The 21,332-nt window shown below is 46.5% G+C and overlaps 1 protein-coding gene across 2 annotated transcripts in view; it reads right to left on the bottom strand.

The window, feature by feature from the left end:
• INPP5D (inositol polyphosphate-5-phosphatase D) overlaps positions 1–21,332 on the bottom strand; it is a 60,703-nt gene that overhangs the window by 14,724 nt on the left and 24,647 nt on the right. For both annotated transcript variants that reach the window (XM_069791900.1, XM_009927969.2), the window contains exons 5-16: positions 14,782–14,932; positions 12,495–12,666; positions 11,204–11,344; positions 6,315–6,402; positions 5,480–5,560; positions 5,231–5,302; positions 4,831–4,954; positions 3,645–3,751; positions 3,003–3,105; positions 1,987–2,183; positions 1,067–1,184; positions 478–574 (exon numbers count right to left, since the gene is read on the bottom strand). In XM_069791900.1, the coding sequence (XP_069648001.1) occupies positions 478–574; positions 1,067–1,184; positions 1,987–2,183; positions 3,003–3,105; positions 3,645–3,751; positions 4,831–4,954; positions 5,231–5,302; positions 5,480–5,560; positions 6,315–6,402; positions 11,204–11,344; positions 12,495–12,666; positions 14,782–14,932 (1,451 nt within the window). The remainder of the gene's footprint in view (positions 1–477; positions 575–1,066; positions 1,185–1,986; positions 2,184–3,002; positions 3,106–3,644; positions 3,752–4,830; positions 4,955–5,230; positions 5,303–5,479; positions 5,561–6,314; positions 6,403–11,203; positions 11,345–12,494; positions 12,667–14,781; positions 14,933–21,332) is intronic.

Raw genomic sequence — 21,332 nt, 5'->3', positions numbered from 1 at the left:
CCTGACAGCATGCTCTGCCTAGCAGGATCTTTCTCAGCTGTGCCCCAGGGCACACCACAGCTCCCATGCTTGCAGCACTGCTTACAGTGAGAAGGCATACAGACCCCTTCAGCACATTATTCTGGGATGGGAAAAGCCTTCCCACATCTCTCCAAAACACTGTAGATCAGGGAACTGCTTTCCTCGTGTACTGGGCTTGCATGACAGGTCATAAAAGTGTTGTGCGAGACATTTACACTTGGGTCTGAAATCATTTTGCTGTCCATTTCATCTGCACACATATGGTATGGTCATATAGCAGAAGTCCCTCATTTAAATGGTGACACAGTGAGAAGCATCTTTAGCACAGGTTGCCCTCCCAGGAGACATTTAACAATTTTTTACAGTCAGGAAAACATGCTTGCGACTGTCTGGTGGGCCCTCCTTCCTTTCACCCTGGGTCAACATCCATTTTTGAGAGGGGAGGATGTATCTTACCTGTGTTTCTTTTCACTTCCTGAAGTCAAATGGCTGTTAACAAACCCAAAGGAGGTTCCATTAAACATGAATGACACCCCCACAGCTCCTTTATTACCTGGAAAAAGATAAGCCAAAAATGTCAAGAAATCAATCAACCTCCAGGCTGAGTCTAGCAAAGATAATAAGGCACCTGGCACATCCTAAGTGGAGGATGGAGAAGAGAAATAAGTTGACTTAATCAGCACAGAAAGAATCAGTATATACAACACAGATTGTGGTTACAAATTTTCTAAGGATGCTAAAAAAATAAGTTGAAGGGAAAGAAGTGCAATTTCCTTGTGAAACCCAAGAAAGAGCAATCCAATAGCCAGTCAAAGGTGTTTGCTGGGAATATATAGATATGACCTAAGTATACACACAAATAGATTTCCTCTCTTACAGGGTAAGATATAATCAGTGCTAGTGGGATATTACTTTAGTATCACTAGTGTCACATAAAAGTAGTCAAAGGAATCTTGTGGAGAAAGAGCTGTTCCATTTCAAGGACAGTATTGGCACAGACTGAACAGATCTCAGTCCTTTGGACAAGACCAGGTCTGTTCCTCACCCAGTGTGTTTGCGATGCCTGTCTTCACGTTGTCTGTGCAGATGTGGCTGATGCGGTTCTCATGTTCTGGCTTGGCCAGCACAACAATCCTGATGTTCCAGAGCGTATGGATTGCTATCTGCAGAGATGGGAAGGTTAGAGGTTATATTTCTGCACATGCCTGTGAAGCTGTGCTGTAGCTGCAGCCTTCCTGTCTCTTTCTGTAGTACTTCTCCTACACAGATGTTTTTTCTGTACTCTGGATATGCTTTCAGTCATTTTAATCAAAGATGGGAGGAAGGACCTGCTATTTTCTAGTGCTATTTTCTAGTTAATCCTTGGATTGCCTTGCTTGCACAAAATACAGTTTCCCAATCACCATGAAAGTCATAAGTCCTGCTCTCCTGTGGCCTTCCAGGTATGCTTAGATTTGTTTCTTGACATCACTGAAACTCAGGAATGTCCAAACCCGATCTTAACAAGGTTCAGTTTCTTTTATGATTGTGCCTGTGTGCTGTTACATCCTGTTTTGAAAGTGCAATAGCCTAGGGTGAGATCTAGGCTACAGCTGGCTCAGAAATTTTTAGTCTCCTCCTTTGTGAAGGTCAAACTATCACCCCCACTTGACTCAGGTGCTCACATCTGCCCCTTGCTCCCAGGCTGGCAGGCAGAGGAGCTTCATGCCAGGGTCCCTGCTTTGTCAGTAGTGGGGGTCACTGTCCATAGTAATGTGCCCATCTAGCCAGCTCCAGGGGAGGATCTCGTGGAGTCCACAGACAGATTCAGTTCACTCTCCCTCATCCAGATGCAATGACAATAAAGGGAGGGAAGCGGAGGAGGTGTAGGCAAAATGCCACTTATTCCTCTGTCTCATTTATTTGCACAACATGTACTCTCCTCACACGCCTGAGTTACGTGGAATAGCTGGAACAACCCCTCACCACTTTGAAGCTGATACTGGTGATTTCCTGCAGGGATTGCCTCAGGGTCTCCAGCCATTCCTTCTCCCCTTGGGGATCCTCCTGGGTGCCAATCACATAGATGTCATGAGGAATGTAGTCAGCAGTGTCATCTCGGGTCTTCCCCTGCCCCTTGGAGAGAAACCAGGAGGTGATCTTCTTTGGGGGAGGTGCAGCACCTTTTATTAACAAATCAAACACCAAAGTAAGTCAGAGTATGTTCTGTCAAACGCAGGATACAGACAACCCATGGGGACAGAAATAATAGGCTTCACATTCACTCTGCCCTGTATCAGTTTTGTATCAGCAAGGGCACACTCTTCTAAGATGACAAATATGTTAACCCCACCTGACTCACTGATGAAGGAGTGACTCTGCTTTGACCATCTTCCTCTGTTTCATTAGCTTACCAAGGCCAAGGCTAGCTAAGTGTAAAGGTAAGGAGCTGTACTCCTGGCCTGCCACTGCCTTTACCTTATCCCTTTAAGTATGACTGAGCACAGATAGCTCAGCTTACAGCAGCTTTTCTTCCAAAATGGGAAAAATAACTTAAATTCCACTGTCCTCAACTATACCCTGTCCCCTTCTCTAAATATCACAGATGCTCAACTTTCTTCCCAGGCTGGACGTGAACAGTCCCTAGTCAGGTTCAGAAGCAGCTGACGCGCAGTTATTGGAATTGCTCCTGCCCTTTCTGCAAAGGTGGAGGATAGGGTAAGCTGCTGCACCAGCTTTGTGCCAGCCACAATTCCCTGTTATTGGAGGAATCCCTCAGTACCCGTCAGGGCCAACTTTATGGCCCTTTGACTGGAACCATGAAAAGTGTCAAACCGCATGCAAGAATAAGCCTAGAGATCAGCTCTTCCCCTGTCCCAGTGGAAGACAACCCTGGTGTACATATCTGCTACAGAACACAGCGTCTGGAGCTCATCATGGCAGGTGAGCACACGTTTTAACAAGTGTCTGAAGGAACGCCCAGGTCAGAAGGGAGCCCATACCCATATTCCAGGTCCCAATGAAGATGGTGATCATATCAGGCTCTGGTTGCTCTGAGTGTTTATTCTTCATCTGCTGCAGAAGTTGGCAGAACCCTTCTCTCTTCTAGACAGGGAGGAGCAGAGAATTAACGAGATGCTTAACTCCTCCAGCATGACCTCTTGAAAAACTAGCTGAACCAGGAAACTCCCAGCACACCTGAAGGGCAGATTAGCTCTCCACTATCCTAGAAACCTTCCAAGCAGCTGTCTTTCCTGTGGTACTTTCTTAGGTATTTGGCTTGTGCATAACTTTAACAAGTGCTGAGCTGGTCAGAAGAAAGCCTAGACTTCCCTCTTGTTTGCCTATATGAATCATTTTGCAGCTACCCTCATGTGACTCCGTGCCTCTTCTCACTGCTTGCTGACACTCTGTTCTCCTGCCTCAGTGACAGCACCTAGGTATGGTTGCCCCCTCCAGTATCTCCCTTTACACGGTACACTTGTTCACTTTCTGGACGTTTCCAGAACAAAGGAGAAATTTCATTTTTGCAAAGCCAACCACTGCCCTTCAACAGTTCCTCTTTCTGCCAAGGAATGCCCCTTGTACCACTCCCACCTGGATACCTGCTCCAGGCTGGCAGGAAAAAAACATTGTGTATGTACCTTTGAATCAGAAAAAACATATTCCTTCCGCTGTGTTTTTTCTTTTTCTGTTTCCAGCACAATCACCAGTTTGTTAGGGACCTTCTGGGACTTGATAAGCTGCAAGACTAAACAGAGACTTGGTGTCATGAGCTGCAATCACTGAAGCTAGAATCCCACCAAAACTAAAAGGACCCTGCCCACAGGCTCAGGACTTAAATGGTCTTTTATGTCTGAGACTCACTTTGATCCGCATAACTACATTTTAATGTTGCTTAATCCTGTTCCTTATAGGAACAGATTTGGACTCTGAAGTGAAGAGGACCCCCAAAAGTCATTCTGCCTGGAGCTCTTGTCCATACCAAGCCCTGCAGTCTGAAGTGAAGCCTTGGCTTCCTGCAGGCAATCTCTCTGTATCCTGAGCCAGCCTACATATATTTCTTCCCCATCTGTGAAAGAGGAGGTAAAACCTCATTTGGTGGTAAAGGTGATTCCTCCCCATCTAAAATAGCAGCTAAGTAATTATGAACACCAGCTGGAGAAAGCCATGCATGAAAGCTAATCTTTTCAATCACTGTCAGCAACAGGTTGATTTTCTAGCAGGAGAGAGCCCAAGGGCATCGTTTACTTGCTGATAAATCCTACCGTTTGGCTCAATCTCAGTGAGCTACCTGTCCAGAAACACAACAGAAAAACATGGAAGTTGTTTGAATTGGGCCTTCACAGACTAAACTGGCACTGCTCATCAGTAGAGATACTGATTCATATACCAAAAAAAAAAAAAAAAATCAAGGGGAAATTCACTGAAAAATGTTACTGAAACTGAGTATCTGGCTTTTTACCATCAAAAATCATCACAGAAGCCAGTATGTTCCTGCAGAATTTTTTTTTTTTCAAGCGACATTGCTTTTAGTAGAAAATGGATCTATTGCAACCAGCTCTACAGGGAATCTTCTATCAAAACCTGCTCCCTTGCAGTCCTGCTACGACTGTCTTCATTTAGACCAGGAGGCCAGGTCTAACAATCTGTGAAAGTTGGTTACGCCAGTACTGACTCCCTGCTCTCTGCAGGCTGCTTTGGGGATAGGCAGTCTAGACTGACTGGAGCCTTGCACAACACCCAGGACCTAGCAGAAATATCTACACCCTTCCCCATCATCCAAGGGACTGAGAGTCTAGTCCAGCATTTGTGACTTAAGCATCGTACTTTTCTTGTGGGTATAAAACTTGTCTTCTGGACCATCCTTAGCTCTCTTGATAATCAGTTTTCCCATTTCCACATCAACCTTGAGATGTATTTTTGAGAAAATTCCTAGGGAGTCAGCTTTCACCTATTGGAAAACAGAAAGATTTTTCATAAGCTATCTTCTACACTTCAGTCACGTCTATTACAAATGTAACACTTGCCTGAATTTATGGATTTGTGTTGTCATTATGCCAATCTCACTAGACATCTCTTAAGCATTTGCATGGTGCTAAACAGCATCCAGGAATAGCTGTTATCTCTGTGGCAGCACAGCAAAGTTCCCAGGAACTGAGATACTGACATAAATCTGTATTACTGTCCTTCCACATTGTGAACAGCATTGTTAAAGAAGTACATTTACCTCAAAAGTTACAGGGGGGATAAGGGAGCGCCGGTGTGTTGAATCAGGACCTTCAATCAACAGTGTTTTCACCTGTAAAAGAATTTATGTGTACCAAACTGCATTTGGTGATTCTGCACTACATTGAGAGTAATGACGTCAGAGCAAAGAAATCTTACTTAGCAGAGGATTGCACTGATGATGAACAAGAAGCATAACTAGAGGCAAAAGATAACAAGAAGATAATATAAAACAGCTTTAAAACTCTACCTTTTCTTCAATGGAAGACAGCAAAGAAATCAGCTGGTTGAGTTTCAACACAATATTGACGGGACTAGCTTCACTGAGAATCTGATAACCACAACATAGAAACAAGAAGAGAGAGATAGATGCATAATTACCAAACCCACAGATCATGGCCCAGAAGTGCAGCAGTCTCACCCCAGGAACACCTTGCACACAGAGCAAGGAGCAGCACTTGTGCCTTTGCCACTCTAATACATAACGGGCAGCACAAGAGCACAGAGTTTGGCTGAACGTGCAGAAGTATGGAAGGATGGAAGGACGAATTTGCAAACCTTGTCCATAGGTTAGAGGCAGCTGGACATGCAAGGGAGTCAGCTTGCTGCTGGGGGACAGGTTTGCATGACCCGGTCCAGAGCTCAACATACAGAAGTCCTGGACTTTTGATTTTCTGGGCTACTGGCAGGGAGTGGAAGGTCATAGGACTTAAGTGGGCTGGGGGAAAGAAGGATTTGGCAGTGAAACACCCTGGAGTGAAGTTTATGGAAAGACAAATATGTAGTCCTAGCCCACACAATGAGGGAGGATGGGGAGACAGAAGTCCTCAGGCAGTTCGCTGCACTTTCCTCTGGAGCAGGAAGGGGGAGCAGGCAGAGGGGACCACGGGATAAATGAAACTGCGGGGATGTAACTCGCTGTGTGCCCTCTGCACTGCAGCCAGAAAAAGGCTAGAGAGAACAGAAGCAGGAACTGATCACCTGAATCCCACCAGTCACTGCTGTGCAACCAGAACCCTTCCCTCCCTCCGTGTTGACAGCCACCCACACTCTCTTCTCCTTTTCCCACCTTCCAGCCAACTTACTTGTGAGCGCTGATGGATACCAGGGTGCAGCTGCTGCTCAAACACTTTCTGGATGGATTCCAAAGATGGGAGAGTCCTAGAGGCTTCACTGGGAACAAAGACATGGTAGAGGTCTAAGGCTGCAGTCAGGTACCTGGGTAGGTTAGCACTTGGTCTCTTTGGACAAAGCGAGGCAGCAGAGACTACAGGCACACATTCACACCAGGCCTGCTCTCGCCATGTGTCATGCTCTTGTACTCTGCTGCTTACTGCCCTCTGAGTTGGTGTGATGGGTGATGAGGGCACTTCTCAGCTGCCTTAGTGACACTGCCAATGAAGGCAGCTTAAAGTTAGGCAGCTGACCTTGCCTTGCAATGGCTGAAGCATGGGCTTACTGGCTGTTCCTCAGTTTTTGCTTTGGAGGTGGTAACTTCCTAAATCTCCCCAGAAAGATGTCCCAGTCTGCGCCAAACCTGAGGACACTGCATAAAACCAGCATCAACCCAACTATGCCAACTCATAGATCAAAGTGCACTCAAAAATCTCAAACCTCAGCAAAGTTTGGTGTCTATGAATGCCGCAGAGGCAGGAGAAGCTCAGTTTTGCACAGATCTTGTGCAGCTGCCAAGGCTGATGCAGGATTCTGGGGACGCTGCGTGAAGAGGAAACTAATCTTTAGATTTTTCAGCTCACATGACAAAGAGGGGCTAGGTGCAGAAAGGGGGTGGAAAAGCCAGCCTTTAATCTCTTGAACGGGAACCGTTTGCGGGTTAGAACGAGATTCCTTCAGCATTTCCCAATTAGATTCCACAGGATGCTCATTTGTCAAAACACTGTTGTATGAATTTGGCACAGAAGCCACGCTCCAATAATGACAAGACTTATCACAGAAAGAGCAGCTAGGGAGCGCAGGTCAAAAGGAAGGTGATAGTGGGGAGCAGCACTAGGATGCTTGCATTGTGCCTAGTCAACAGTGGATATTAATGATTTCCCTCACTTTCCTAAGTCTGAATGGACCAGATTTTACTTCCTGTTTGTTGGGGAAAGTGCTCCAAAGTGAAAATATGCCTGACTGTCTGAAGATTAGATATTTGTCCAGGTGTTGAACCATGGATGATTAATTGCCTAAATTAAGCACTCGTGCTTGAAATTTCAGTCTGAAAGAGTTGCCATGGGGCACACAGAAGTACAAGACACTTGTAGAAATCTGGATCTGCTAAACTTGGTCCTCCAACACCACTATTCAGCTTTGGATCACCCTGGACCAGTGTCACTGCAAATGGCTCTGGCCCCAGACCCAAGACTCCCATTGATTTTTGCAGCCATGGAGTCAGGCCCAGGAGGCTGCAGGCAGTTGCAGGAGCATTGGGTGAAGTTCAGTTTGAAAAGAATGAGAGGATATTTACTGTGACCGAGAGTGTGGGACGTGTAGGCCATCTCTTGAAAACACAGAGCAGCAGCTGCTTGAAGCAGTTCAGGAATGATTTCTCATGGGAATACTGCCCTCTGTTTACTGTACAGTGCAACATGTAGCATGTGTGTGAGGACAGGGGAAGAGCATCTGCAGGCATTCCAACTCAACAAAACCACGAAGTGGTTTAATTGCACTTATAACTCCTTTTGTTTAGTATAAAGGAAATATATGTAGTGATCTTCAGTGAAGTGTCAGAAGCCTGTGTGTCCACACATGATCACACAAGTGCTAATATCACAAGTGCTTGAAAAGCTGCCTTAAAACCTCTGCATGCAAATTATCCAGTGAGGGAGAATAAACAGGAGCATGCAGAGCAGTGATTGATGACCAAATGATGGCTTCGGGTAGTAGCAGGCTGAATAAGCCACTATTAGTGTTTTTCACTTAAAGCTGGTAGGAAACTCTGAACAAAGTCCACTTACATGGGTAGTCCCCGCTCTTCACTGCACTGGCACCAAGCTCTCCATGAGTCAGCTTTCCCGGCCCTGGAGGATTCCCCTGACTAAGGAAACCCTTGTATGCCAATTTGGTTTAGCACTGAATGCTTCACAAAAGTACCCATCAGCCTTACAAGTGTCTGTTTTGTTTCGTTTTTATTATCTGAGCTGCCAGAGTGAACAGCCTCTCCCAAGAGCGGTTGCCCCATTGCCTCCTGGGCTCTGATAAGATGTGCCATGGCTGTCCTGACCCCCTTGGCCACAGCTAACCCTAGAAGGTAATGGCAGCTTCCAGCAGAGTTAAAAGCAGCTTTCGCTGTCTCTAATGCACTGTGGGGTCTGGTCCTTGCTGAATTAAACAAGGATCAGTGGTGAGGAGGGTGAAGGGAAGAGATCACAAACTCTGCACTCCTGGTCTGCTGTGGCCCAGCTGTGCTTGAGCTTCGTGGTCAGAAATGGGTCCTGCACCTGTCCATGGATAATACACGAACTGCAAAAGCACAGACTGTTCACAAACAGTTGGCCCAACTCCACAGCTCACTATAAGCTCTTTTCTTCTCCTAATCACTGAGCAGCTCCAGCATGCATCCTGTCTACCTTGCTAACATTGGCAGTCAGTGCTTATCCACAGCCCAGTATCAAAACACAGAAGTGAGTCAGCAAAAGGGCATTGGGATGCTCATTTTTCACAGTGACAGCAGTGTGTCTGACAGTGACCCTGAAAGACGGCACAGCTGGGCTCTGGGAGGTTGGAAGAAGCCAGAATACAGCATTGCAAAAACTTCAGATTCACAGCAAATCAGTGTGGCTCACAAACAGCTAGGGTCAGCTCAGCCACAGCTCTGCCTGCACACTCTTAACCCTTGGCAGTGCCAGGAAATTCAAAGGAGCTTCAACTCCAGTGAAAGAGCTCAAGCTGTGCCAGTTAACATTTCTTCTTGTTGCTTGTTTGGTTTTTTTAACCTATTCTCAAATATTGTGAAAATAATGAAATTGAACATTATTAAGAAAAAGGACACAGCCACTGAGAAGCAGCCCAGGAATTACCCGCACATTCAGTTGGAATCCCTGCGCAGCTGAAGAAAGAGGAGGAAAATAAAAACTACTTTTAGGTAAGCTGCTGATTAAATTTGAGTTCAGAAGTCTGATAAGGGAAGTAAGCTAAAACCCCAGACAACCTTGGAGATTAAGACTGCAGAAAACTATAAGATACCCAAGCATCTGACTATTAGCCAGCTGAAGCTAAGCAAATGGTTTGGCTGGATGGTAGAGATTCATGGCACAATCCGAATAGAGGGGGAGAAGTTCCTCAGAGAGATCTGACTGGGACTGAAAACAGCCTGCAGCTGTGGACCTTCACAAAAAAATTGAGAAGGCAGCTCCATCTAACTGAAATGATGCAGGGAGAAAATGCTGGGGAGAAAATGCTGGGGAAGGGGGCATGGGGGAAGAACTGCACAAGGACGTACATTTCCATGCAGCCACCAGAAGGACAGAGGGCAGGCAGCTTGCCCTTTGCTGTGTTCATGGTGGTGCAGTGTTCCTGCGCTCAGCAGGCTTCCACCAGCAGAACTCCTCACCCAGCTCTGTTCTAGGATGACACTTTGCAAAGTCCAGTCACCAAAAAAACCTACAGAAAATCTGGAAATGTAAAAGGTGTCCTGGCACTTGAGAGGATTGTAGACCTGTTTCATCTCCTTTCTTGCCATCCTGTGTACATTTATGAGGAGTAGGGTTGTAAAACCCAGATAAGGTGAAGTAGAATAAGAAGTTGGAAATGGAAAAAGCTGGCCATCATCAGAACAGCAGTACTGAGGTATTGTAGTAACACAGAACTCTCACTTGTGATTTCATTAGGTTTTAGTTTCCATTGTTCAGGTTTATTCTTAGCTGGCCACCTGAGTCTCCCCCTCTGTGGATGTAGAGAAGCAAAACCCTCAAGCAGGGCACAGAAGAAAAAGGGCAGCTCTTTGCACAACCTGTCCTCAGTCCTGCCAGGGGCTTGTCTGTGGGCAGCTGGCTTCTGGCCAAAGGACCAGGGCTGCATATTCCTCCCCCTCTGCCTGGTAAAACATGCACAGTGCCCACTGCTTCAGAGGAGTAATTGTGGTCCCAAGCAGCTGAGCAGCTCACTCACTCCCTGCCTTCCATGACAAGCAAATAAACAGTATCCACCCCTCATTTTAGCCCTTTCTTCAGCCTTGGTGAGCTCTAGGAGAACAAGATCAGGCCAGTAGCACTACCAGCCTCACTTCTAAATGCACTGGAGAGAAGGATATTGCGAGCCACAGATACAAGTGTGGAAGTATGTGCCCTCTGCCATAGAGTGCTCTAAGATTTCTGTGGAAGTGTGGATTAATCTCCTTGTTTGCTTACAAGCAGCAAGGGAGGGAAATCACATCCTTCCACCAGAGAAAGAGGGAGCTCTGCAAGGTTTTAGTTCCCTGCTGGAGTTTTCCTATCTGGGACCTGGAAGGTCTATAAATAAGAAAGGTAAAATTTGTAGAGTCTAGACTTGTTTCTCTTTTCATTTGAGCTGGACTTCACTGACATCGGTGGAATCACTCCAGGTTCACAGTGCATTAGTGGAAAGGAAAACCAGTGTTTAAAACATAGCTATACACCAATATGTGCTTGTTTCCATAAACGACTTGTGCTTGACAATTCTGTGGGTGTCATTTATGCATTACCAAATTATGCAGTTAATCAGTTAGTGCACTTTTTTGTTTTGTTTCTTTCTAAACAAAGCATAAAAAATAATACTCTACTGACTGAAACCGCCTACAGGGAAACTTCACTGTCAGAGCTATGTCTTTTTATATAGATTTCACATCTTTGGACCAGAATCACAGGTCGTGAGATCTAAATATATTGGGTTTGAGGGTAAGCCAATTTCCTATACCAGAAATACAGGTTCTGAATGCATGCATGTGGAACCTATGTTAGACTATAGTGTGACAGCATTATACTCTGATCTCTGAAAACCAGCCTCTAGTTACCTGAAGAGTCCTTTGCAAAGAAGTGTAAGTAGTTTCTTCAGTTGAGGAAGACTGCCTGAGCCAGTCTGCACCATCTCAAAGTCACTGATGATGTGAACTCGCAGGTAATCCTGGATGAGTTTAAGATGCTCGTCGGAGACACTGTGAAAAAAACAGACAGGTCAAAAGCCAGCTCTTCTCTGGACCATGGATCCCCCCACACACTGTTGACACCTTCTCCTCTTCCTTATTCCCCACCCTAAATCCCCTCCTCCATGACTGCTGAACCACCATGCCAGGGAAAGTCTTGTGATGCCTGGCTTTGCCAAAGTCATGGTGGGATCATTAGCCTTGGCAGGTAAAGCCAGGCTGCTGTGAGATTGTTAACAATCAGCAGCTCAGGGGCTCTGGGGACATGAAGACTCCCTTTCACCTCACCAAGTCCCAGTTTGAAGGTTTTATGCGAAACAATCCAAAACAGTTTTAGGGGGGCTGAGACCACAGAGCTGTACAAGATGCTCCCCTCCTCCTTGTCTCTGTGGTGCCTGGACTCCAGCACCACAAGGAAGGATGAACCAGGCAGACTGTATGTGCTGTCTTGTGCCCTGACAAACGCAGAAAGTCCCAGCTGGCTGCTTATCAGATGAAATAGTGCAGGCAGATGAACAAAACTGGGTTTCTCCCAGGCAGCCAGCTGCTACCAGGCCACCACAACAGGACTTGTGCTGCCATGCACAACCACTGTTTGCTCACAGCCTCCCACTGCCCTGCCAACAGGCATGCCTTCTGATTTTATTATTTTATTTTATTTTTAAACTTTGCAGATCTGGTCATTAAATGCCATGCGACTTCCTCTAAGGCTTCAGTGCATGTCCAGGTAGCACATGGGACAATGTGAGTCAGACCTGTAGCTGGAGTAAATCAGTAAGTATGAGCATCTGGAAATCCACACACAAGTTTATTCTTTTTGAGGACTGGCTGGTGCTTTCTGATACAATCTGTAGTTTAGGCACATGGCTAATACACCAAGTTCTCTCAGATATTACCATCCCTTATATTAGAAAACTATACCTCAGTGGAGAAAGTCTACTGGCAATCTTAATACTTGAGAAAAGTATTTTTTTTCTGGATGACAGCTGGACTGTCAAGAGTAGCAAACACACTGTAAATCTGATTCTGTTCTTCATTTGGTAGTGTAAATGAGGAGTAGTTTTGCTGAATCAAATAGGTCCTCAGCTGTCCCAGAAAGGCCCAGAAACCACAGAGCTGGGCTGAAGGCTGATTCTGCAGCCCTGTGACTTGCCATCCTCACCTGCTTGTGTCCTGGTACTGCAGTCGCTGGAGTAGTGTCTCAGAAAGGGACAGTTTATTAACATCTGCCACCCTGGAGTTTTCAGGGAGAGAAGATACCTCCTTTGTCTCGCTGCTCGGCAATACCATGAGGATGTTGCGTGGGGGCAGGATAGGAGGCGTGGGTACCAGGTCTGGCAAGGAGGAAAGGAAAGGCACAGTCATCCCAGCATGGCAATTTGACCTCCTCCCCTTCATCCACAGGCAGGGCAGAATCTGCATCACAGTGGCAGTCACTGCAGAAACCATCCCTTCTGAAGGGCCTCTGCTTTCAGAGCTGGAAAGCTCAGCGCTCAATACTGGCCCAGCCCTGTTCTCAGGGATGTCAGGGGTGTGAGAGCAGCAGGCTGAGCTGCCAGGCTCGGACCTTGTGTGCCGGCAGCATATGCCTCTGCCCAGCAGTGTAATCTCATCCGAGTCAGTTTGACCGTTCCATCTGCACAGCAGCTATGAAGGTTAATTAGTTACCTTGAATATAACACTTAGAGCATAGCTGTACCTCAACCATATTGTTACCATTATCATGGAGATCTGCTACTGGGGCAGAATGGATGGAGGGGCATGATGGAAAGAGCACCAGAAGCTGCTAATGGAAAGAAGTGAACAGCTAAAGTAAGCAAACACAGGTGGAGAAAATAGACCCCATAATCCAATACAGAGGGGCTGAGTACCCTGCCTTGTCTTGTGGCCATCAAGTTGGAAGCATAAAGGGTTCTCCTGCTCTGTCATCCTGCTGCTCAGCATACCTCCCTCTCCTGGGAGAAGAGCGGGTTCATCTCCGTTTATCCCAGTCATGGTTGCCTTTCTTTTCATACCAATTGCTCTAACACTTTTCTATATGTAACTAGTTGAGTTGTGAGGTTTTGTTTGGTTATTTCTTAATGGTGGAACTTTCATTACAAAAAGATACCCAAAGCTGATCCATTGCTCCTGGGCAGAAACTGTGATACACAGAGCCACCACAGTACTGAGCAATGGCACAGCTGGGTGGTGCATCTTCAGGGTATCTGGGTGCTCATCTTCCACCTCTGCAATTCTACATGTGAGATAGCCAGACATCTATAGGCCCTACATGGCTCCAGTACGACGGCACCAGAGTGCCTTAACAAAATTAAATTCTGTATGTGAACAGCCCAGCCCCAGTGATAATATCTCTTCAGCTAAAGGCTCTTAGTCTTGGTTAGAGCGTCATTCCCTGCTGCTCACCTCTCTGTGTATTACTTTTGCTGTAGTTCCCGTCCCTGCCCTGAGAGCTGGAGACTCAGTGCAGCTGGCCAAAAAAACAGGAACATCTTTCCTGAGCAGCTTTGCAAAATTTTGTTCTGTTTCTTCATAAGAATTGCATACCAAAATCTTCCAGCTCCTACTGGACATCCATTGGATTGCATAAATGTACACAGGCACATCAATCTGCTTTAGTGCACATGCCTGTTTGTCTGTCACAGGGACTACGTCCTTCAGACAAGTTTTACTGTAGTGCTCATCATTTCTGGACAGATGTCAGAAAGGACAGGAAGGATGGCTCTGTGGGCATGACCTTCCCCTGGGATTCAGGAGAACAATGATAGATCCAAGGGATGATCCAGGAAAAAGCCAAGGAACAATCCAAGAACGGTGAGTGTCAGGAACCCACAGTGACATTTCACATATAATAGTTGGGATGATGCCAGTCACACTTCATCATACATCTGCCTCTACCCATAGAGTTAGACTGTCTGCCACTGCAGGATCTGTGCCCTCTAGTTATGACTGTTAGAAATGTCCTCTAGATCAGAGCAGAAAAGGGGGCCTGAGTTTCAGATGACCCAAGACCCACAGCAGCTGCAGGTGTGTGGTACTGCAGAGAGACATGCTCCAAGTCTCTAGGGGAGCATCTCTGCTGCTGAGACAGTGGCCCTACAGATGCAGTGCAGGGAGAGGGGTGCAGAGACATGTGGGAAGGCTGAATGTAAACCAGCTTGAATCCAGATGAAGAACAACAGAGTAGTCAGCCCTACACCTGATACAATATACTTCTGCAGAGACTCTTAATGTGTTCCCTCAGGTGAGCTAAAATGGTGTTCCAAATGCAGTACCACCCCAGAGCCATGATGACTCACTGCCTCAAGCTCTTGTCAGCTCAGGTCTCTCTATGCCCTACTCCATTTTATTGCATGACATGCTCTAATCCCCCTGCCTGCACTGCATATCTCCAGTCCAGAGTAAGTGTCAAGGGTCTGCATCACCAAGTCACATCATGGGTTTCTTACCAGCATCCTCCTCCAGTTCATCTGCAGCCTCCTCTTCTTCCCGCGGCACTGGATATTTGAGGTGCCATACCAGACCCATGTTCTCCTTCTTGTAAAATTCTATCAGTTCCTCCAAGTTCTCGAAATACTTCACAGGAACACCCTCTGATGCCTGAAACAATAACACAGAGGCTGTCATGGCCTGGGATTTCCTACCACAGAAACACTGCTCCTCACAGAAGGAAAAACAAAGTCATAGAGAAACCCACTACTGCTGTCCAGAAAAAGCCAGCCCAGCTCTCACTGCCCATCTGACCACAGGCTCTGTGCAGTACGACTCCTGCAGCACAAACAGAAACAGATACACACACACGTTCCAGCCAGTGTCAGCAAAAATGGCAACCTCAAAGATTCACTGAAGCCAAACAGAAGGCTCTCTCATTTGAATCAGTGTGCTTGGCTTCAAAGCAAAGAAAGAAAGACTTTAAAAACAAAGAATTCTGCCAGATTAATTTTTGTATTCCCTCTTTTACTGAGCACAAAAGCCCTGGACTACATTATATTTTGTGGTATCCACGCAGAATTTTTCTGTGAAATTGCAAGATAAAGATGTCTAAATCTAGATGTTAGCATCCCTTCCAGGATTCAAAGGGAGGACACAGCTCAAGAGGCTCAGCACACAGCTAGGACTGTGAACACATCAGGCATGACACTGAGCTTGCCAGCTGAATTTTAACTGTGACTAAACCTGTTTCTAGCACAGCCCTGGCCACTCATCTCAGGAAATAGATTCTTGCAGAAGGCAAACACAGGCTTAAGGTTTTAGATGTCTTCAGAGGCAAAGCTTTAGAGCAATTACATCTACGCATTGGTGCAAATAGTAAATCTGTTGGATTCACCAGGCAGGAACAGCTGCCATCCCTGCAGCTCTGCCCCATTACTTCAACCAATGGCCCTACTAAAGACAGAAAAATGATTTGTCATGGCTCAGCACAGACGTCCTGACCAGAAGAAAGAGCTCTGCATTTCCTCCAGCACTGCGCTTAAGTACCATCCAAACCCCTGGCAACAGCAACATGTAACTAAAGCTCTGATCACTCTTCCTGGGGCATGCTCTTCCTGGCAAGGTGCTCTCTTTCTGGATGAAAGGCTTTCCCAGAGAAACCAACCCAGGAAAGCCCCATCTACACATGCAGCAGAACATGAAGGAGCAGGGGCAGAATAGTGCAGAGTAGATGTTTTCCAGCCCCACAAGACTGTTTCTTGACTTAAAAGAGCAACACTGGGAACAGTTCACATCTGGGGATACAGCAGCAGTGGGTAATCAAAAGGAAGATCTGATCTCCCTAATGGCAGGCTTGACTTGTGCTATTTTACATGCATAAAGCTAGATTTTGCACAGGAAACACAGTTAGTTAATAACAAATTAAAGCTTTGCCTCCAATTTGAAGTAACTTGTTATGCAGCCACACTTTAGACATTCTGTCTCTGACTAACAGGCAGGACATTTTAATTTCTTTTTGGATTGCAATTATTGGCTGTAAAAATTAACACACACAAAGTTTTGATAAAAGTTTGAACAAGCTTATTTACCTGCCATTCGTGTTTGCCTAGTTTCTTACTATCTGTGAACTTTTTTGTTTAAAAGGCATATATAGCAAACCCAAGAGATTAAACAGGAGAAATGCTGCCATAAACCACAGTGAGCAGAGCACAGAAAAACATCTTCAGTGAGTCCTAGCAGCAACAAGGTTTCTTCTTAATTTTTCCAAAGAATAAAATCTCAGGCCAGAAATTAGGACAGCACTTTCATACTGAACCACATTGGAAGCCTTCAGTGCCCTCAGGCCTGACATCAAAAATACCTCTCATTTTTAACTACACCTGCATGTCCTTAAAGGCACAGCAAGACACATTTTCATAACAAACGTGTATGATGTTTCTGAGAGCTCTGCCTGTACAGCTTCCTTTTCTGTCTCCCAGGTGTTCCTGCATTTATCAAGATTTATTATTCTGGAACACTGGAAAACGTCGCATTCAGCATGAAAGCAGTGCTTGAGCAAACACTGGATTATGTTTTTGTGAAGCCAGAGGTGCTGAAACAAATCACTGGTTAAAACTTCACAGGACTGTAACAGTGTAGGCCAGATCCTGCTCTGCTAGAGCAGCACAAACTCAGCATTATCAGAATGACTTCTGATTTACACCAATTAATGCAAATGTGTCTTGGTCCTCCCAGACTCTTCTGCTTCTTGATGCCAACTGTGAAGGCTGGGAATCAGGGAAAAACATCAAAAAAAAAAGCATTCGGCTCTAATCCATCATATGAAAGGATCCTGAAGTCATAGTGCTGCACTGGGACAGACCTGGAATAGTTCAGCTAGTTGCTCCCATGTTTCTCTGTTCATCTTCCCTGCAGTACCTTCCTCTGCTCCGAAATCCCTGGTTTTGTGATTAGTTACGCAGCTGTGATCAGCAGTCCACCCTGGCAGCCCAGAGTGCACTGTTAACAGCACTGACTGCAGGATGGCAGCATGCTCGGCCTTCATGCCCTGCCCATGGCAGTGTTCATCCTCTGGATCTGATGTGCCTGGACTGCTTTCTGCCCACCACCTGGGCTGGAGCTCATGAGAGACGAAGCTTGCTGTGATGGTTTGCTTTGCCCTAAGCTACCCCAAAGGGCACCTGGAAAAAGGCATCAGCCCCATCAGAGTGCACATTCAGACCCTAAAACACATAGAGGGTAAGCAGGATGGCCGGGGTTTGCCATCTGCATCTTTGCAGGAGGAAAGCGTTGCCACCAGTGCTCTCTCCCACCACTTGAATTACTGCAGCCTACCCTGCTCCTCCTCTTTCCAAAGTTGTCTTCACACTCCTACTTCACTTTCCAAAGACCTCGCTTGTCTGCCCGCTTCCTCAGAACCTCCTGACTGATAACTGTCCCTGCAGCCCCCCATCCTACCCCCACACAGCCTCCCTCCCACCCCAGTGCCCAAACACTGTCTTCTCAGCCTTGTTTTGCCTCTCAGCTCCTGCTCTCCCAGGGCGCCTGCAAGAAGACAGATTGCCCTGCAAAGCTCTTTTCAGGCCAAATGGAGCCTTGATGTAAGTGGGAGGAAAGGCTGAATTAGCACTTTTTGCTGCCAAGGATAGTTCAGTCTCCGAAACTGTGCTGGTCTCTGTGGTAACCAGAAGACGAAGCATTTTGTAACAGGCCTCCTTCCTCTAACTCATTGCACTGCATTTCAAGACTGGACTGAAGCCTGCAGTCCAGCTCAAATTCCAGAGAGTGGCCATAAACCACATGCAGGCTAGCTGGATGCATGCGCAGAGGGGCCCCACCATTATGCACCCTTTCTACCCAGCCCACCACCTCCAGCCACCTTTCCCGAGGAACTCCACCATCTCCTCTCTCAAGGACAACTGGTATTTGTGGCCATGTTGAGAAGCTGGGCTTTGCATGCATTCAAATCCAGCTGCTCATTCCCAAAGAGAGGCAGTCTCCACCCCAGTGGTACCAGCTCCTCTGACAGCCCACCTTCCCCCCAAGTCCATTCAGGACAAAAAGGACCAAATCCCCATGGCACACAGTAAAATTAAAGGATAGCACTTTCATATTTTAAGACAGAATTCAGCAGGGAACTGAACATGTGTCCCAAGCAGCTGCACAGAGACAGCGAGAGCTACAATAAGGAAATGGGGAACCAGTGAGGCTGGGAGCTCTGACCAGCCGTGGCCAAGCACAGAGAGAAGGATGGGGGAGCCTCAAACCTGCTCAGCACCCGCTCACGGTGGGGGAGCTTGAAGGCTCTCCCCCACACCACAAAAGCCACAGTGGCAGCACGACCTCACTACACATCAGCTTTGCCATCAAGAGAGTGAAAGCAAAGATTATTCTCACTTGTTTTCTTTTGTATTATAATTATTATTTGCAAGGACCTTAACAGAGGAAGCATGCGGGAAGGGCTGTGCCCCTTCAACACAACACAATGCCCAACAACCCTCTCTGCCTGCACTATGAAATGAGCTCCTCTTGGTTCAAGGCACCCCCCAAATTTGCCGACTCCCCCCAAGAGAGCAGGGCACGCTGCTTTGCACTGCCTACCTCTGCACAGAGGAACAGCGAAACTATATGTTGTTTGAATTGGGAAAGAGAACAGTAAAAGCAAGACCTCGCTGCACTTGCTTCTGCCCTTGGGGAAAGGATGAGAACAAAGCCTGCTTGACAGGCTTTAGTCACCTTGTTCGATGCAGAACTGCAAGGTGCTCGGATACCGCCAGCGACGAGTGCCGTGTGAGTCCCTCCAAATCCAAAAGCCCATAAGTTTGCTACCAGCTGCAGGGCAATAGGACCATCCCCCAGGCAGCAGTGTGTTCCCAGCCCAGCATTGGCCAAGACTGCAGGGATAAATGCCCACGTAGCATCAGTTTAACACAAAAAAACTCGTTCAGTAATGTTGCAGCTAGCGCTCAGGTTACTAGATGACCTACCTAAATGCTGGTCAAACAATGGAAAAGGAAAGCAGCACAGGTAGCTGGGACATATGCTTTCTTCACACTTGAACTTGTGGCAATGGTTTATAGGTTGGGAAGGAAAAGCAGCGGTGGATAATAAAATACTGGCATTAAGTGGGCCCACATCTGGTTGCGGAGTGCATTAGCAAAAACTGGACTAATGGTGCACTCTAGGACGTTTATTCAGAGACAACCGCACTGGATGACAGGAACCAGGCAAAATGGAGCCTAAACTTTATGCAAACTTGCTCTGGTTTTTAAGACAGGGAGCAAATGCAGAACGGGGCACTGCAAACAAAACTGAGCAGGACAGGGCAGTGCAGAGCAAGCTGGAGCCACCCGAGCAGAGCACAACAATGAAATCCAGTTCCCGCCTCTTCCCAGCCCCTCCTTCCCCCGCTTTCATTTAGTAAGTAACTATTTCCTCGGGGTTATAACAGGATAGATCTTGTTTTAATTGCAAAGTCAATTGTTTCAAGTCATTAGAAACGTGAATGGCAAGTGTCATCTCCACGGCAACACACCACATCCCCAGAAACGTGCTCACACAGCTCACAGGACACAGGAGCAAGAGGTGTGGAGGGCAGGCTCTCCTTCCATGGGCGACTCCTCCAGCATCACCGCCAATACCTCAGCTTTGTGCTGATGATAGCCGTAACATACAGAAAGGAAAAACCTAGTGAACATAATGCAATATAGGGAACAGCCTGTAAAACAGCAGAATTACACAAAGGAATCTGGATAATAGTGAATCAGAGACTGCATAACAATTTTACAGTGGAAAACTGCATCAGAAAAAGCCTATCCTTCTAAGATCTATCAGTGGGAGTGTCATATGAGATGCAGGAAGAAACTCTTCTGCTGTACTTAGTGCCATAAGGCCTTAGCTGGACTGCTGTGTCCAGCCGGGGCATCACTTTCTAAGAAACATGTAAAAATACCAGAGAGTCCCATGGAAAAATTGTGAGGACAGCTGAAGAGCTGGAAAATGTGATTTACAAGGAAAGTGCAGAGGAAAGGGACTGGTATGGTCTGGCAAAGGGACAGCCTGGAGACATCACAGCAGCAGTCTTACAAGTTTTAAATTCTCTTATAAAGAAGATGGTAACCAGCTGTGCTGCAAGTCCCCTAAGGACCACAGATGTGGCTGGCTTGCTTTGCAGCAGAGGAGAGAGATCTCAGGGAACCTCGCCAGGCAGAGACAGTGAAGTCAGCCTACACAGGGAGAGTATGCGTCCACGTCACTGGAAGCGTCACAGTGCAGAGTACCCAGGCATTCCTCACAGCTGGCTAGCGAGCACCTGACCCCACTTCAGCCTGAAAACAGGGCAAACATTGGGCTCAGAGACCTCGCAAGGCCTCCTGCTACCCCTAATTCTGCAAGTGTAGGAAGCCCTCTGCAAATCTACCTGCTGCCTCTTTGTCCAGATCCTGCTATTTCCTTGAAGACGACAGGTAAAACTGAACACGCTCATGCTTGTCATGACCAGCCCAGCCATTTCAACTGCATCCCAAACCATGGGCTCTCAGATCTTCCACATGTCCTTCTGACTCCAGCCCTTTTGGCTGGAAAGCTCCTTTCCCACAGAATGTCTTGGTATCTCCTGTCCTCCAGAAACTGCCCTCAATTCTGCAGGTTCTTCCAGTTATCAATTTCCCTTCCATCTTCTGTACACTCACTGTACAACACTTTAACACAATTAGCTACAACTTGTTCCCGCCTTCATGCTGAATAGGCTTCTGGGTTCTTCATTTCATGAAAAGAGGTATGACTAAAGCCTTTAATCACTGGTCTTTCATTAAATCTTGTGATCCCCTTTCCAAATTCATCCACCCAAACTTTTCAACCAGTTTTTGTATGGCTGAGATCATCTAATCTTCCTTTGCATCTGGTGTAAAAAGGCCAACAGCGCCTAACCTAAGTCTCCTCTTCATCATTATCTCCAAGGAATGCTATCTGGCCAACAGAACACCTTGACAAAGGTAGTCTGAATATGGGTTGGCTGAAAAGCAGCTCTGAAGATACCTTTAAGAGAAGTTATAAGTGGACTATAAAG

This window comes from Haliaeetus albicilla, chromosome 9 (genome assembly GCF_947461875.1).
Source record: "Haliaeetus albicilla chromosome 9, bHalAlb1.1, whole genome shotgun sequence".
Classification (NCBI taxonomy): Eukaryota; Metazoa; Chordata; class Aves; order Accipitriformes; family Accipitridae; genus Haliaeetus; species Haliaeetus albicilla.
Note: the sequence above shows the minus strand (reverse complement) of the source record. Positions and strands in the feature narration are given on the sequence as shown.